This window comes from Scyliorhinus canicula, chromosome 16 (genome assembly GCF_902713615.1).
Source record: "Scyliorhinus canicula chromosome 16, sScyCan1.1, whole genome shotgun sequence".
In the NCBI taxonomy this organism is placed as follows: Eukaryota; Metazoa; Chordata; class Chondrichthyes; order Carcharhiniformes; family Scyliorhinidae; genus Scyliorhinus; species Scyliorhinus canicula.
This window is the reverse complement of record NC_052161.1, coordinates 106231246-106248767: the sequence shown is the minus strand read 5'-3', so window position 1 is coordinate 106248767 and position 17522 is coordinate 106231246. Positions and strand designations below refer to the sequence as shown.

The 17522-nt window shown below is 48.7% G+C and overlaps 1 protein-coding gene across 2 annotated transcripts in view; it reads left to right on the top strand.

The window, feature by feature from the left end:
* The first annotated feature begins 258 nt into the window (after positions 1-258).
* The window catches only part of exosc10 (exosome component 10), an 87022-nt gene continuing 69758 nt past the window's right edge, over positions 259-17522 (top strand). Inside the window, exons 1-6 of one of the 2 annotated variants that reach the window (XM_038821624.1) lie at positions 259-402; positions 9377-9513; positions 12394-12451; positions 13364-13468; positions 13691-13853; positions 16399-16507. In XM_038821624.1, the coding sequence (XP_038677552.1) occupies positions 304-402; positions 9377-9513; positions 12394-12451; positions 13364-13468; positions 13691-13853; positions 16399-16507 (671 nt within the window). In that variant the 5' untranslated portion in view covers positions 259-303. Of the gene's footprint in view, positions 403-9376; positions 9514-12393; positions 12518-13363; positions 13469-13690; positions 13854-16398; positions 16508-17522 lie in introns of both variants that reach the window. The other variant, XM_038821623.1, reaches the window with a different exon arrangement.

The following is a 17522-nucleotide window of genomic DNA, read 5'->3' as shown; positions in this document are numbered from 1 at the left end:
GAATTAACGAGAGATAACGTGGAATCTTGTGTTAGGACAACACCTCCAACAATGCAGCACTCCCTCAGTAGCGCGCTGCCTCAGCCACTCTGGCTCATGCCCTCGACTAGTTCGGGCCCGCCCCCTCGGGCACCACGTGATGTCCTGGACCAGTCCGTGCACCACGTGATGTCCTCGGCTAGTCCGGGCCCGCCCCCTCGGGCACCACGTGATGTCCTCGGCCTGTCGGGCGCCCTCCCCCTCCCCCTCCCCCGTGAGAAACTCCCAGCTTCCGGCCCTCGCGAGAGTTTGCCGGTTTGCAAGATGGCGGCGCGGAGGAGTCCGGCAGAAAATCGGGCATCGGGAGAGCGGCCGGGCGCCTGCCCTATCCCCGGCTTCAGTGATGCTGATAGTTTTGTAAAGGTGGGTGCTATGTTCCACGGGGCGATGCCACAGCCCCACTCACTGGCTGGGCATCGGGGGCCGAGTCCAATTGCGCACGGGGGGAGGGGATGGAGATGGAGATAATGGAACCCCCCCCCCCCAAACCCAGGCCTAACCCTCAAACCAGGCCTAACCCCCAACCCTCTCTCCTCCCTTCCTTCAGGTGCTGTTCAAGGTGGAGGAAGTCAATCATCAGCTGACCCAATGCCATGAGACTTCCTGAGGCCCAGAGTTAATGTTGAAGCCTCCCAGGGCCCCTCCATGTTGGCTCTCTGCCACTGTCGCCACCACCTGTGGTGAGTCGGCCTGCCACGGGATGGTGTTGAAGGATATATAAAGCAGGAAGGTACTCAACAGAGCGGGCAACAGCTACTGGATATTTGCAGCATTTTCTGTTTAGATTTCAGATTTGCAGCATCTGCACTTTTTAACCTTTTGTAATGGTGTTGGAGGAGTTTGGGATGGTGGCCAATACATCCGATTCTATGGGTGCAACTGTCAGGTCATCACTTGACTAGCTTGAACTTTGACACATGTCCTGCAGATGTTAAAGTGAGAAGACCTTGCCGCTAACCTATGCCTTGATCTAAGTTGAGCGATTTGTCCCTTATTTAAATCTCACCAAGTGGGCTTTGATGACGAGGCTGGTGTTGCCCACTGCAAGTGGTCGTGAGAAAGTGAGAAAGTCACAATAAAGTGACTTTCTGCTGGAACCATTGTTTTTTTTTCCCTATTTAATACTGGGTAGCTTACTGGGTTAGTTCTGAGGATCGTTAAGAGGCAACCACGATTCAATGGAATTGAAGTCACAGATGTTTAGGGTGGCACAGTGGTTAGCACTGCTGCCTCACCGCCAGGGACCTGTGTTTGATTCCGACCTCTGGTGACTGTGCGGAGTTTGCACATTCTCCCCATGCCTGCATGAGTTTCCTTCCCATGCTCTGGTTTTGTCCCACAGTCCAGAGATGTGCAGGTTAGGTAGATTGGCCATACTAAATTGCACTTTAACATCCAGGGATGTGTGGGTAAAGTGGCGTTACGTGGTTGCAGGGATAGGGTAAGAGCCTGGTTAAGGTGTTTTTTCAGGGGGTCGGTGCTGACCTGATTGGATGAATGGCCGCTTCCTGCACTGTAGGGATTCTATGATAGGTCACTGGATAAAAGCAAATTACTGTGGATGCTGGAATCTGAAACCAAAAGAGAAAATGCTATAAAATATTAGCAGGTCTAGCAGCATCTGTAAGGGGAGAAAAGACTAACATTTCAAGTCCAGGTGACCCTTTGTCAAAGCTGTCAGAGCTTTGACAAAGAGTCATGTGGACTTGAAACGTTAACTCTTTTCTCACCTTACAGATGCTGTCAGACCTGCTGAGGGTTTCCAGCATTTTCCCTAATGGTCCATGATAGGTCACAATGGATAAACAGTAGGCTTCCTTTCTTAATAAAGGTTTAGAAGCCAATTGGATTTTTACAACAATCTGATCACTCAATGATTATTTTTACTAAACCAGGTCTTTTATGCAGATTTAAAAAATTGAATTCAACTTTACAAACTGAAATGGTGTTCCTTGAATGCTGGATTTTTGTTCCATGCTACTGAATTGCTAATCCAAAATAAAAGACTGGTTCTGCTGCCATCTTAATACTGATCATGCTTCTGAGTCGAAAGTTGTAGATCCATTCTTGATTCTGCAACTTTCGAATATCATCCAGGCTGGCTCTCCAATGCAGTACTAAAGGCATCCTGCATTGTTGGAGATTATTTACTTGCGATGTTAAAGCAAAAACTCGCAAGCTGGGGTGCTTGAAACTTTTTTTAAAAATAATTTTTATTGAAAAATTTTGAATTTATACAACAACAGCGAACCATAATAAAATACCAAGAATAACAATAATATTAGCAATCATAAACATTCGCCCCACCTCCATGAACAACACAGCATATTAACAACAACGCAAATTAAAACGCAAATTAACACAATATTAAGTTACATAATAGAAACCCCTCCCCCCTCCCTCCCCGGGTTGCTGCTGCTATTGACCAAGATACCTATCTTTGAGCCAGGAAGCCCAGAAAAGGCTGCCATCGTTTATAGAACCCTTGTATTGATCCTCTCAGGGCAAATTTGACTCTTTCCAATTTTATAAATCCCGCTATGTCACTGATCCAGGTCTCCACACTTGGGGGGCCTCGCATCCTTCCACTGTAGCAAGATCCTCCGCCGGGCTACTAGGGACGCAAAGGCCAGGACACCGGCCTCTTTCGCCTCCTGCACTCCCGGCTCCACCGCAACTCCAAAAATCGTGAGTCCCCACCCTGGTTTGACCCTGGATCCAACCACCCTCGGCACCGTCCCTGCCACCCCCTTCCAGAATTCTTCCAGTGCTGGGCATGCCCAGAACATATGGGCGTGATTCGCTGGACTCCCCGAACATCTGGTGCACCTGTCCTCACCCCCAAAGAACCTACTCACCCTAGTCCCGGACATGTGGGCCCGGTGCAGCACCTTAAATTGGATGAGACTAAGCCTCGCACATGAGGAGGAAGAGTTGACTCTCTCCAAGGCATCCGCCCAAGTCCCGTCCTCTATCTGCTCCCCGAGTTCCTCCTCCCATTTAGACTTCAGCTCCTCCACTGACGACTCCTCCACCTCCTACATTACCTTATTGATGTCAGACACCTTCCCCTCTCCGACCCGCACCCCCGAAAGCACTCTGGGCCCGATTCTCCGCCCCCCACGACGGGTCGGAGAATAGCGGGAGGGCCTTCCCGACATTTTTCCCGCCCTCCCTCTATCCCCGCCCAACTCCCGACACGAATCGCTGCCGCCGTTTTTTTACGGCCGGCAGCGATTCACAGCTGTTCGATGGGCCGAAGTCCCAGCCCTTTACGCTGTTTTTACGAACGGCAAACACACCTGGTCTGGCCGTTCGTAAAAACGGCGGGAACAACTCGCTTTTTATAACCATGGCACCGATTGGCACGGCAGTACCACGGCCGTGCCATGGGCCCGCGATCGGTGGGCACCGATCGTGGGCCCGATGCCCGCGCACTATTTGTCCTTCCGCCGCCCCGCAGTATCCATTCGCGGGGCGGCTGAGGGGCATCCCGGCCCGTGCATGCGCGGGTTTCGCGCAAATACGCGATGACGTCATCCGCGCATGCGCGGGTTGGAGTCTTCCAATCCGCGCATGCGCGGCTGACGTCATATGACGCGTCAGCCGGCGCTAACTCCGGCAAGCGGGCTTAACGAAATTCGTTAAGCCCGTGATGCCGGAGCTTGCGGCGTCGGGCTGCTAGCCCCGACCGGGGACCAGAATCGGTTCCCGGTCGGGAAGGGGCGCACTGGCGTCAAACCCGCCCGGGTTTGACGCCAGCCTTACGATTTCTCCCGTTTTGGGAGAATCGCGCCCTCTGTCCATCGTCCCCCGCGAGGGCGGCAAAGGGAATCCCTCTACCTGTCGCCTAGCAAACGCCTTTACCTGCAGGTATCTGAACATGTTCCCCTGGGGAAGCCCAAATTTATCTTCCAGTTCCCCCAGGCCCGCAAACCTCCCGCCAATAAACAGGTCCCTCAATTTACTGATGCCCACCCTTTGCCACCCCCTAAATCCCCCATCCCTGTTCCCTGGGATGAACCGATGATTGCCACCCAATGGAGCCTCCATCGAGCCCCCTGTTTCCCCCCTATGCCGTCTCCACTGTCCCCAGATTCTTAGGGTAGCCGCCATCACCGGGCTCGTGGTAAACCTCTTAGGGGAGAGCGGCAACGGCGCCGTTGCCATGTCACCCAGGCTCGTACCTCTACATGACGCCATCTCCATTCTTTTCCACGCCGCCCCTCCCCCCTCCATCACCCATTGACGCACCATTGACACACTGGCCGCCCAATAGTACCCCAAAATGTTGGGCAGCGCCAGCCCGCCTCTATCCCTCCCTCGCTTCAGGAACACCCTCTTCACTCTCGGAGTCCCATGTGCCCACACAAAGCTCAAAATACTGCTAGTCACTCTCCTAAAGAAGGCCCTGGGGATAAAGATGGGCAGGCACTGAAAGAGGAACAAGAACCTCGGAAGCACCGTCATTTTGACGGACTGTACCCTCCCCGCCAACGATAATGGCAGCATGTCGCACCTCTTGAACTCCTCCTCCATCTGATCTACATGTCTGGTGAAATTATGTTTGTGAAGAGTCCCCCAGTCTCTGGCCACCTGCACCCCCAGGTACCTAAAGCTCTCCCCTGCCCGCCTAAGCGGGAGCCTACCAATTCCTTCCTCCTGGTCTCCAGGGTGCACCACAAACACCTCACTCTTGCCTAAATTTAGTTTATAACCTGAAAAGGCCCCAAACTCAGCTAGCAGCTCCATCACCCCCGGCATCCCTCCCACCGGGTCCGCCACATACAGTAACAGGTCATCGGCATACAACGACACCCTATGTTCCTCCGCACCTCGCACCAAACCTCTCCACCTCTCTGAATCCCTCAACGCCATCGCCAGCGGCTCGATTGCCAGTGCAAACAACAAGGGGGACAGGGGGCAACCCTGCCTGGTCCCTCGGTAAAGCCGGAAGTACTCCGACCTCCTCCCATTCGTGGCCACGCACACCATCAGGGCCTCATATAACAACCTTACCCATCTAATAAACCCTTCACCAAATCCAAACCTCCCCAACACCTCCCATAAGTACCCCCACTCCACTCTATCGAAGGCCTTCTCCGCATCCAGCGCCACCACTATCTCTGCCTCCCCCTCAATCGCTGGCATCATGATGACATTCAACAATCTCCGCACATTCGTGTTCAGCTGCCTTCCCTTCACAAAACCTGTCTGGTCCTCGTGTACAACCCCTGGCACACAGTCCTCTATCCTGGTGGCCAGGATTTTTGCCATCACCTTAGCATCTACGTTGAGGAGAGATATGGGCCTGTATAAACCACACTGCTGGGGGTCCTTGTCCCTCTTTAAAATTAACGAGATCAGCGTCCGCGACATCATCGGGGGCAAAGTCCCCCCTTCCCACGCTTCATTAAGTGTCCACACCAGCAAGGGGCCCACTAGGTCCACAAACTTTTTATAAAATTCCACCGGGAACCCATCCAGCCCCGGTGCCTTCCCTGACTGCATCTGCCCGATCCCCTTAACTAGCTCCTCCAGCTCAATCGGCGCAGCACCCCCTCCACCTGCTCCTCCTGCACCTTCGGGAAAGAAAGCCCGTCGAGGAACCTCTCCATTCCCCTCCTCTCCCCCGTTGGCTCCGACCGGTACAGTTCCCAGTAAAAGTCCTTGAAGACCTCATTCACCTCTACCCCCTTCCGCACCACATTCCCACTCTTATCTCTCACTCCAGCAATTTCCTTAGCCGCATCCCGCTTGCGGAGCTGATGAGCCAGCATCCTACTCGCCTTTTCACCATGTTCGTACACTGCCCCTTGTGCCTTCCTCCACTGTGCCTCCGCCTTTCTAGTGGTCAGCAAATCAAATTTAGCCTGCAGGCTGTGCCTCTCCCCCAACAGTCCCTCCTCTGGTGCCCCTGCGTACCTCCTGTCTACCTGCAGCATCTTTCCCACCAGTCTATCCCTCTCGCTCCTCTCCCTGTGTGCCCGGATGGATATCATCTCCCCACGAATCGCTGCCTTCAGGGCTTCCCAGACCATCCCCACCTGAACCTCCCCCGTATCATTCACCTCGAGGTGTCCCTCAATACTTGCCCGGACCCTCCTACACACCTCCTCCTCCGCCAACAACCCCACATCCAACCGCCACAACGGGCACTGGTCCCGCAACTCCCCCCTCTCCAACTCTATCCAATGCGGAACGTGGTCGGAGATTGCAATGGCCGAATACTCGGCCGCCTCCACTCTCGGAATCAGTCCCCTACTCACCACGAAGAAGTCTATCCGAGAGTAGACCCTATGTACGTGGGAGAAGAAAGAGTACTCCCGTGCCCTCGGCCTCACAAACCTCCATGGATCCACCCCACCCATCTGGTCCATAAACCCTCTCAGTACCTTGGCCACCGCCGGCCTCCTACCCGTCCTAGAGCTGGACCGATCCAGTGAGGGATTCAGCACCGTATTGAAGTCCCCCCCCATGATCAGACCTCCCGCCTCCAAATCCGGGACCCGTCTCAACATACGCCTCATAAAGCCCGCATCATCCCAATTTAGGGCATACGCACTAGCCAGTACCACCTTCTCTCCTTGTAGCCTGCCCCTAACCATAACATACCTACCCCCCTTATCCGCCACCACCTCCGATGCCTCAAACGACACATTTTTCCCCACCAGAATCGCCACTCCCCGGTTCTTCACATCCAACCCAGAGTGGAAAACCTGTCCCACCCATCCCTTCCTCAGACGGACCTGATCCGCCACCTTCAGGTGGGTCTCCTGAAGCATTGCCACATCTGCCTTTAGCCCCATCAGATGAGCAAGTACCCTCGACCGCTTCACCGGCCCATTCAATCCTCTCGCATTCCAGGTGACCAACTGAATCAGAGGGCGTCCCGCGCCCCATCCCCCGTCGACTAGCCATAGCCCGTCGACTGCCCGCCCCAGGCCAGCACCCCCTGCCCGACCCAGTCCCCACAGCGACAGCACCTCACCTCTGTCCCCCCAGTCCCCACCAGCTCCTTCCTGACCCTACCAGCAGCAACCAGGTATTCCCCTTTTCCCCCCCCCCCTCCCTTCCCCCCCCAAGCTAGGAACCCTCCTAGCCGTGAACCGTCCTCCATTGTACTTCCGTGGGTCAGCTAACTTCTGCTGACCCCGGAAACTCCCGCCAATAACCCGACCCCTCCCAAAGTGGGATCATCTCCTAATCTATCCCTCCTCCAGGCACCGCTCCAGCGCGGGGAAGAACCAGTTACGGCCCCGCTTCCCCCAGTCATCATCTCCACCCCCCAGCCCCGCAGCGCAGGAAACCAGAGGAAAGCCCGCGCTTTCACACTGCCCCACCACACCTTTCTGACGCAGCTCTCAAATACCAGCCCCATTCCATACCCCCAACCCGACATGGAATACAACAAACCCCCCCCAACCCTCCCCGCAAGATACAAAACTCAAACAATGCCCCACAGCAAAAAAAAATAACAGAACAACACTCCCATAAATAACCATATCAAAATTGCAAAAGTACAAAAAAAAAGAGAACACAGCAACAGCAGAATCCAGCAATAAAGTATTACAACCGATCCAGCAACCCCCAACCCCTAGTTCAAGTCCAGTTTCTCCGTCCGCACGAAGGCCCACGCCTCCTCCGGGGAATCGCAATAATAATGCTGGTCCAAATACGTTACCCACAGTTGTGCAGGCTGCAACATTCCAAACTTTATCTTTTTCTTGTAAAGCACCTCTTTCGTCCGATTAAACCCGGACCGCCGCTTAGCCACCTCCGCACTCCAATCCTGGTAGATCCGGTACTACCCCATTCTCCCAATTGCTGCTCTTCACCTTCTTCGCCCAGCGCAGCACACACTCCCGATCACTGAACCGGTGGAACCTCACCCGCACCGCACGCGGGGGTTCATTCTCCTTAGGCCTCCTGGCCAGTACTCTGTGCTCCCTCCAGCTCCAAGGGCAGATGGAAAGACCCGGCCCCCACTAGCGAGTTCAGCATCGTAGCCACGTAGGATGTCAGGTCCGACCTCTCCAGCCCCTCCGCAAGGCCCAAGATCTGCAGATTTTTCCGCCTCATGCGGTGATCAAGCTCCTCGAAGCGTTCCTGCCACTTCTTGTGGAGTGCCTCTTGTCCCTCCACCTTACTCACGAGGATCCCGGCCTCCTCCTCTCGTTCAGTGGCCTGCGTCTGCAACCCCTTGATGGCAGCACCCTGGGTCGTCAGAGTCTCCGAGAGCCTTTTGTTCGTTTCCTGCAGCGAGCTCAGTACCTCAGCCTTGAAGTCTGCAAAACAGCGCAGGAGAGCAGCTTGTTGCTCCAGGGCCCACTGCTTCCACTCCTCTGGAGCTCCACCGGCCGCCACCTTGGATTCCTTCCCCTGTTTTTTCTGGGGAGCTGCTGCTGTTTTTTCCCCCCTTTCCACTCCGAGTTCGAGTCATGGACTGCGGGGAAAGTCGATCAGCACACCTTCTCCCACTGGGAGACGTCGAAAAATTTCCGTTTTGGGCTCTTAAAAAGAGCCGAAAAGTCAGTTTAAAACGGGAGCTCCCAAATGTGCGGCTTCCTACGTCATCGCCGCCACCGGAAGTCTCAAATTTATTTGTGCTTGAAACATTTAAAGGTGTTATTTTAAAAAATGTTTTATTTGAGTTTTCATATTTTATATCCAATAATTTACAAATTACAAAATCAAAAATCCAACGCAAATATTCACAAACATGTGTCTTCACTATCACTGTGGCTGTGACCCTCCTTTAGTTGGCATATCTATTTTACATTCCCCAATATGGCCAAAACATCTATTTACAAGCGTCTATTTACAGTTTGGTTTGGGCCTTAGCTTACCCTCAGACTGGTCCCCTGTGGCTTTGAAATGAAATTAAATGAAAATCGCTTATTGTCACAAGTAGGCTTCAAATGAAGATACTGTGAAAAGCCCTTAGTCGCCACATTCCGGCGCCTGTTCGTGGAGGCTGGTACGGGAATTGAACCGTGCTGCTGGCCTGCCTTGGTCTTCTTTAAACGCCAGCTCTTTATCCCTGTGCTAAAACAGCCCCTGTCCCTCTTGCTTGATTCCCCCGCCCCTCACATTGCAAAGAGTGGCTGGCTTTGAACAGGTCTTGAAGCAAGTTGATGAACAGCTTCCACATCCTATGGAAGTTCTTCCTACCCATGGGTGGCATAGAGGTGTTATTTCAAGAACAACAGACAGTTTTGTCCAGTGTCTAAGCCAACATGTCTTCCTCAAACAACACCATGAACAGGCTCCAATATGGTTCAGGAACAAAATATTTAACCAGGCATTGTGTTTTCTTTTAACTCCTTTCCTGTAGCATGTTTTGGGAACAGTGGTTTCGGCCACAAAATCTTCCAATGGACTTCCTCAACCTGGTGATGAGTTTGATTTTTACCGGAGTTTCCCTGGATTTCAGGCATTCTGTGACGTCCAAGCTGATACACTCCTGAGCTGGTGAGAAATTATACATCAAGAGAGGTTTTCTTTCATAAAGTGGATATGCAAAAATGTGTACTTTTAGCTCCCAGGTGGTTTTGTGGATAATACCAGCACTTAGTGTGATGTCAGATGTGGGAGGTTCTGGATTTACTCCTAAGTTTGTGGTTGTGCTTGCTTAGACAAGGCCTGTATTGGAAAAATGAAAATATCAGTCAACTACCTCTAACAATGCTCTGCAGATGCATTCCGTTGGAAAATTGTGTGTGTGGAGGTGTCAGTGACTGAGAGAAGGAAGGATTTCTTCATTGAGAGGTTTGGAATTCTCTACCCTTGAGGGGCAGATCGGAAGATGGATTGAGGTTGAAGATCAAACATGCCCGTATTTGTTGGAGGATATTTGTGGAGCCTCCCTCTCTAGTGAGTTGTTTATTTGTTCACCACCCTTCATGGTTGGATGTGGCAGGACTTCAGAACTTAGACGGAATTGCTTAGCTCTGTCTATCACTTACTCGCTAATTATGCTGTTTGGCTTGCATGTCGTCCTGTGTTATGAGCTTCACCATGTTGATAGCTATTGTTTGAGGAAGGGGCTGGTTTAGCTCACAAGGCTAAATCGCTGGCTTTTAAAGCAGGCCAGCAGCACGGTTCGATTCCCGTACCAGCCTCCCCGGACAGGCGCCGGAATGTGGCGACTAGGGGCTTTTCACAGTAACTTCATTGAAGCCTACTCGTGACAATAAGCAATTTTCATTTTTAGGTCTGCTTGGTGCTGCTCCTGACATGTCCTCCTGCACTTTTCTTTGAACCAGGGTGGCACAGTGGTTAGCACAGCTGCCATACAGCACCAGGGACCTGGGTTCAATTCCAGCATTGGGTGACTGTCTGTCTGGAGTTTGTACATTCTCCCTGTGTCTGTGTGGGTTTCCTCTGGGTGCTCTGTTTTCCTCCCAGAGCACAGATGGGCAGGTTAGGTGGATTGGCCATGTTAAATTGCCCCTTAGTGAACAAAAGACATCGGATTAAGTAGGGTGATCTTTCCAAGGGCCAGTGGAGACTCGATGGGTTGAATGGCCTCCTTCTGCACTAGAAATTCTATGATTTTCTGTGTGGGTTTAGGTGGATTGGCCATGATAAATTGCCCCTTAGTGACCAGAGATGTGTGTGCAAGTTCGGTTACGGGGTGGACAGGTGATTGGACATGGGCAGAGTGCACTTTTGAAGGGTCGGTGAAGACTCGATGTGTGGAATGGCCTCCTTCTGCATGTAGGGATTCTATGATCGTGACAGTAAATTATCTATGATTCCCCTGGCCTGGTGGTACTGGTAGAGTCAGGATATGACGTTACATATTGTGGTTGAGTTCAGTTCTGCTGCTGCTGATGGCCCACAGTGCTAATGGTTGCCAAGTCTTGAGTTGTTAGAACTGATCTGAATGTATCCCATGGTAGTGCCACGCAACCGCAATACAATGGACGGTGTCCTCAAAATGAAGACAGGGTTTTTCCTGCACTAGGACTGTGCGGTGGTCATTCCTGCCGATACTGCCATGGACAGATGCATCTGCGATGGGCAGGTTGGTGGTGATGGGGTTAAGTATGTTTTTCCCTCTCTTTGGTTCCTTCACCAACTGCCGCCAACCCAGTCCTGCAGCTATGTCATTTAGGCCCTGACCAGCTTGATCACTAGTGGTGCTACTGAACCACTCTTGGTGATAGACATTGAAATTCCCCATCCAGAGTACATTCTGAGCCCTTGCCACCTTCAGTGCTCTATTTTCCATTATGCTGTTCTCGAAGACGAGAACTGGGGGCCCTCTGATGATTCACAGTTTAGTCATCTGCTAATGTTCATTTCTCTCTGGATTTTTACATGTAGAATGTCTGTTAGGGTGTGATGCTGTACGGTTACAGGTAATCTCTGCTTGGGACATGAGGGAAATCGTATGGGGGCCCCTCACCCCATCAGTTATTTCTGTGCTCCTTTATGTGCTTGCTGCTGTTCAGTTTTGGAAGTGCTTGTTAAGTAGAATACCAAAGGTGGTAAGCTTGCTGACAACTTATTTCTGGGTTGAAATGAGGTGAGGCTTCATAACAGGTACCTCATCTATTACATAGTTGGAAATGCGCTGGATTAATAAAATGCATGGGTTAATAAAATGTGCTGGATTAATAAGCAGCTCATAACCCTCCCAGAGGTGCAATTTTACAAGCAAGCTACACATCTGTTCCCTTTACTTTTATAAAAGCTATTTTAGAGCACAGAGAGGGCTTTAATACAAACTCCTCCCTGCTGAGCTAATCCTAGATGAGCTACTCTATAATCATTCATAGGCTACAAAAATGACAGCTGTCCATTTTAACTATTATAAAGTATGTGATATAACTTTTTTTAAGCACCAGTGGAGGGAGTGACCAGCATGAAGACACTAGATGTCAATATTTTTGTAAATTTATTATGAATATAGTTCATGCTCCACCTATGTTATCATATTTGTGTTTTACAGTATAACTATCATATTCAGATACCATTGAGCCCTTTTCTTCTATATTTGAACTATTTCTTGAGTCACAGATATCAGCAAATTCAGTGGTGTGGTGGTGTGCTTGTCAAATGTTTAGTATTAAGTCAGCCTGAACTGTGGGAAATGTCCAGTAATGGAGTTATTGATCAAGCTTATGTCAGGCGAGAGCAGAAGTGCTCAGGTAGAGTCTGGCATAGCCATGATGAGTGCAATTTTACTCGCTAAGTTTAGTATCACACAAGAAATGTCACAATATTTGAACAGTCATTTTCCAATAGGGCTTTGGTATCAGTGCTCTAAATATGCCTAGTGATGAACTCGTCATCCTGACATGACACAATAGTTTATTCATTTTCAAAGATTTAATTTTGCAGCATGAGTCATCTGATGCAGTACCACAGCTGTCGAAGTCACATTAAAGGCCGCAACAAGGTGACCGAACTGGAAGATAAATTTGACTTGTTGGTGGATGCAAACGATGTCATTCTAGAACAAGTAGTACGTATGACAACACTGTTATTGTACCTCATGTTTATATTAACATTCCTGCTCTCATTCTGAGCAAATGGGAGAAATGTGCAGAAGAAGCATTAAATTTAGCAGAAGTGACATACAAAACACAACTGGGAGTACCTTAGTTTGTCATGTCTGATTGGGAACAGGGAATTTGATACTGTACGAATTAGGAATCAACACTATACTTTCTAACTCGCTCATTAACTTTTTTAATTGCATTTTTTTTAAAATTGTGCTCGTCGAAACGTTTTTATCCAAATACAATTTGTTTGCTTTTTTAATACCATATTGCAGGGTTTTCCTGAGTTCAGCATTTACACAGAAAGAAAGTAGAGATTAGAGAACACAAGACCGGGGTTTCAGAGCACATTTGTTACAGATTTACTCAGGCAGCAAAGAGTGTTAATTCATAGGAGCAGGAGTAGACCATTGTTTTTTTTATGACTGACATACCAGGGCAGCACGGTAGCATAGTGGTTAGCAATATGGCTTCACGGCGCCGAAGTCCCAGGTTCGATTCCCGCTGGAGTCGCTGTCTGTGCGGAGTCTGCATGTTCTCCACGTGTCTACATGGGTTTCCTCCCTCATTCCAAAGATGTGCAGGTTAGGTGGATTGGCCATGCTAAATTGCCCTTGGGTTAGATGGGGTTGCTGGGTTACGGGTATAGGATGGAGGTATGGGTTTTAGTAGGGTGCTCTTTCCAAGAGCTAGTGCAGACTCGATGGGCCGAATGGCCGTCACCTGCACTGTAAATTCTATGATTCCATGACCACTGAAGATTTTCAGATCACATGAATATTCCTAACAACCTGTATTATTTATTGTAGGGTATTTTGCTGGATGAAGCTTCAGGTGTGAACAAGAACCAGCAGCCAGTTCTGCCAGCAGGACTTCAGCCGCCAAAAACAATCATCTCCAGCTGGAATCGTAGGGTATGCTCTGATTTCTGAATGATCTTTGTTGCTCATAGGTCAAAAATATATAGACATCCAGTACACAGCGAGTGGAGTTGAATTAGGAAAGAGACTCGAGTAAGGACTTACTTGCAATCAAATTTGTTTTCAACTCTAATTAAATAAAATATTGAGTTATGTAAAGGTGCATGTCACGAGTCGAAAGCAGCTCCTAATGTTTTCAATGGATTTCCTTTTCAGAATACTGAAACAAAAAGATCAAGGTCAGAGACGTTCCGTCTATTTCATGCTAAAAACATCCCACGACCTCAGATGAAATTCAAGGAGAAGGTTGACAACTCTAATACTCCTTTCGTACCGAAAATCTTCACAAAACCCAATGCCCTAAAGCCACTCCCTGACGGTATGAGCTAGAAAATTACAAACCTTTCAAGGAACTAGCTGCTGTAAATTAGGTTTGGCTGATGCATTTTTCAGCTGCAATTTAAAAAAAAGTTAATTTACAGATCAAGGCTTATTTGGTATGGTTAAGTTACTGCATTTGGAATAGCATCTTGTTAGAGTTCTAAGTCCAGAATTTATTGAAACCCAAATTCAGAAGACAAATAGGTCAATAAAATCTATCACTCCCAAAGAAACAGTCTATGGAATAGCTGTTTAAAAAGTTGGATTGCAAGTTTAGTATTTTTAATTTTCTGCTTATCTGGCACATTTTAATAGCGTTACCATTGGCAACCCATTTTCTCACTGTCCTCGTCTTTTTAAAAATGTTTTAGAGTACCCAATTCATTTTTCCCAATTAAGGGGCAATTTAGCGTGGCCAATCCACCTACCCTGCACATCTTTGGGTTGTGGGGGCGACACCCATGCAAACACGAGGAGAATGTGCAAACTCCACACGGACAGTGATCCAGAGCTGGGATCTCGGCGCCATGAGCCAGCAGTGCTAGCCACTGTGCTGCCCCTCACTGTCCTCTTCACACTTTGATTTGAGGCATTCTTACATTTGAGTGTGGCACTCCTCTGCTTTGGGCAGAACCTTGTGCACACAGGAGCACAAGAAATAGTTGCAGGAGTAGATCATAGTAGATTCTGATAGGCCATTCAATATGATTATGGCTGATCTTGGACTTCAACGCCACTTGGATTCCGTAGATACACGGCGCTTTGAGTGAAGTAATTTCTCCTCAACTCGGTCAAAAATGATTGTTCCATAAGACCATATCTTGAGACTGTGCTCTCGTGTCTTACATTCCCTGACCAACAGAAACAACCTCTGTGTCTGCCTTGTCAAGCCCCTTCAGTATACTATATGTTTCAATGAGATTGCTTCTTCTAAACTCCAGACAATATGCAGCCTGTCATAATTGGACAACCCCCTTAGGGAAAAATTTTGTGAACCTCCAATGCCAGTTCCTTAAATATGAAGCCTCAAACCCACACACAGCATTTCAAATGTGGTCTCAAAAAAACTCTACATTTGTAACAAGACATTAGAGGGGAACATTGGAGATAGTGGTACTAAAGTACCTACTGTCCTTGCCCTTCTAGGTGTTAGAAGTTGTGGGTTTGGTAAGTGTTATCAAGGAAGCTTCAGCAAGTTGCTGCAGTGCATTTTACAGATGCTATACAATGCAGTTATTTGCACCGGGTAACATTTTAAGGTGGTGGATGAGGTGCAGATCAGGCAGGCTGCTTTGTCATGCATGGTGACAAGTTTCTGATCCAGGCAAGTGGACAGTTTTCCTGACATGTATCCTGCAAATGGTGGAGAGATTTTGGGAAGTCAGTGGAGGCAGAGTCACTCGCTGCAGAATGCCCAGCCTCAACTGCTCTTGTAGCCACAAGTATGTGGCTGGTCCAGTTAAGATTGTGGTCAAAAATGACGCATCCTATTATGTTGTTGATGGGAAATTTGATAATTGAACTGCCACTTGACTGTCAGAGTGTAGAAACTTTTGTTGGAGATCATCATTGCCAATGGAACTGCACATCGTGCTATCATCAGCCAACCAACCTCTTCAATGAACCAGCTGAGAGTAGTTTGGTCTTGGAGACTGCCCTAATGAACACCGCCATTGAAATCCTGAGACTGAGATGATAGGCTTCCAATAATCTCAAATATCTTTCTTCGTAAGTGTGGGTTCAGACAGAGGAGTCTTCTGATCTTCATTGACTTCAATTTTACTAGTGTTCTTTAGCATACCTCTCAGTTAACTGATTCCTTGGTGTTACACCTCACCTCTGGAATTTAGATCTTCAGTCCATGTTTGCACCAAGGTTGCAAGGAGTTCTGGAGCTGAGTAGTCCTGATGGAACTCAAACTGAACATTGGTGAGCAAATTATTGCTGTACAAGTGCTGCAGCATAGAGCACTCAACGGCAACTCCCATAACTGATAAATCGTACTGTTAACCCATGTTTTGAAAATTGGCCCAAAAGTTACAAATGAGAGAACCTGGCTTCCACCTCCCTTTAGTAACTCCTGGGAGCCAAGCATTAGTCCTATCTGCAAATGATCTGTTTGCTTTGAATTTTGACTGTCAAGAACTTGGCCTGCGCTATACCGGTATCATTTTCTTGACCCCAGTGTCAGCATCATTTCTGGTGGAATAACAATGTAAATGAGGCTGCTAAAACCTGTTTACAGCGTGGTGATTTGTCTCGAAGTGGCGATTTCTCCCCATGCTGCGAGCAACAAACCAGCAATGTAATTATTTACGTTGATGGGCCTGCACGGGCACCCCCCTGATGCTGAGGAACACTTGCAGCCAGGAAATCAAGATCACTCATGTAGTTGCTTCATTGGTACCAACGGTGCTTTGAATTCTATCTTGCAATGTTAATGTGGCACGTTTAGATCACTGCAGTGTAATGCATTATATTTATTATATTTGCTGTGTGCTATCAGTGCAATAGTTTGACCACTCTCCTTTCTGGGTTGATAGTGTTTTTAAACAGGCGAAGTCGAATGGATCGCCCAGAAGATCTCGATGTGCCAGCTGCATTGGCTGACTTGATTCATCAGCAGAGAACACAGCAAAATGAGCAGAACATGTGAGTGATGATTTAGAGTGCACTTTTGTGACTTGAATATTGACATGATGACCAAAAAACTGGCACTGGGAAGCAATATGCTGAGACTGGATGTTTCTCACATTTGATGAATTTTGCTCTTTCTCCACCATCATTACCAATGTTGAACCAGTCCTGTCCACGATGGCATAGTGAAATGATTAAAGGCAATGATCAACCAGTAGTAAACACTAAGCTATATATGTAACCCTGAGAAATTATGCTTCTTTACCATGCACAGGACACAATGACACAAAGCTGGATGGGAGGGTGAGCTGTGAGGAGGATTCAGAGATGCTTCAGTATGATTTTGACAAGTTAAGTGAGTGGGCAAATGCAAGGCAGATCCAGTATAATATGGATAGATGTGAGGTTATCCACTTTGGTAGTAAAAACAGGAAGGCAATTATTATCTGAATGGCTATAGATTGAAGGAGGAGAAATTGCAACGCGACCTGGGTATCCTTGTACACCAGTCGCTGAAAGTAAGCATGCAGGTGCAGCAGGCAGTGAAGAAGGTAAATGCTATGTCGGTCTTCACAGTGAGAGGATTCAAGTACAGGAGCAGGTATGTCTTGCTGCAGTTGTACAGTGCCTTGGTGTGACCACATCTGGAACATTGTGTGCAGTTTAGGTCTCCTTATCAGAGGAAGGATGTTCTTGCTATGGAGGACTGATTCTGGAATGACGGGACTAAGGTATGAGGAGAGATTGAAACAGTTAGGATTATATTCACTAGAGTTTAGAAGAATGAGGGGTGGGTCTCATAGAAACTTTTCAATAAAGAGCACGTTGAGAGAGAGGGTGAGACTTTTGTAAAGAGCACAGGGAGAGAGGGCGAGACTTCAATAAAGAGCGCGGAGAGAGAGAGGGCGATAGTTTAATAAAGAGTGCAGAGCGAGAGTGCAAGACTTCAATAAAGAACGCGGAGAGAGAGGGCGAGGCTTCAGTAAAGAGCGCGGAGAGAGAGAGGGTGAGACTTCAGTAAAAAGCGTGG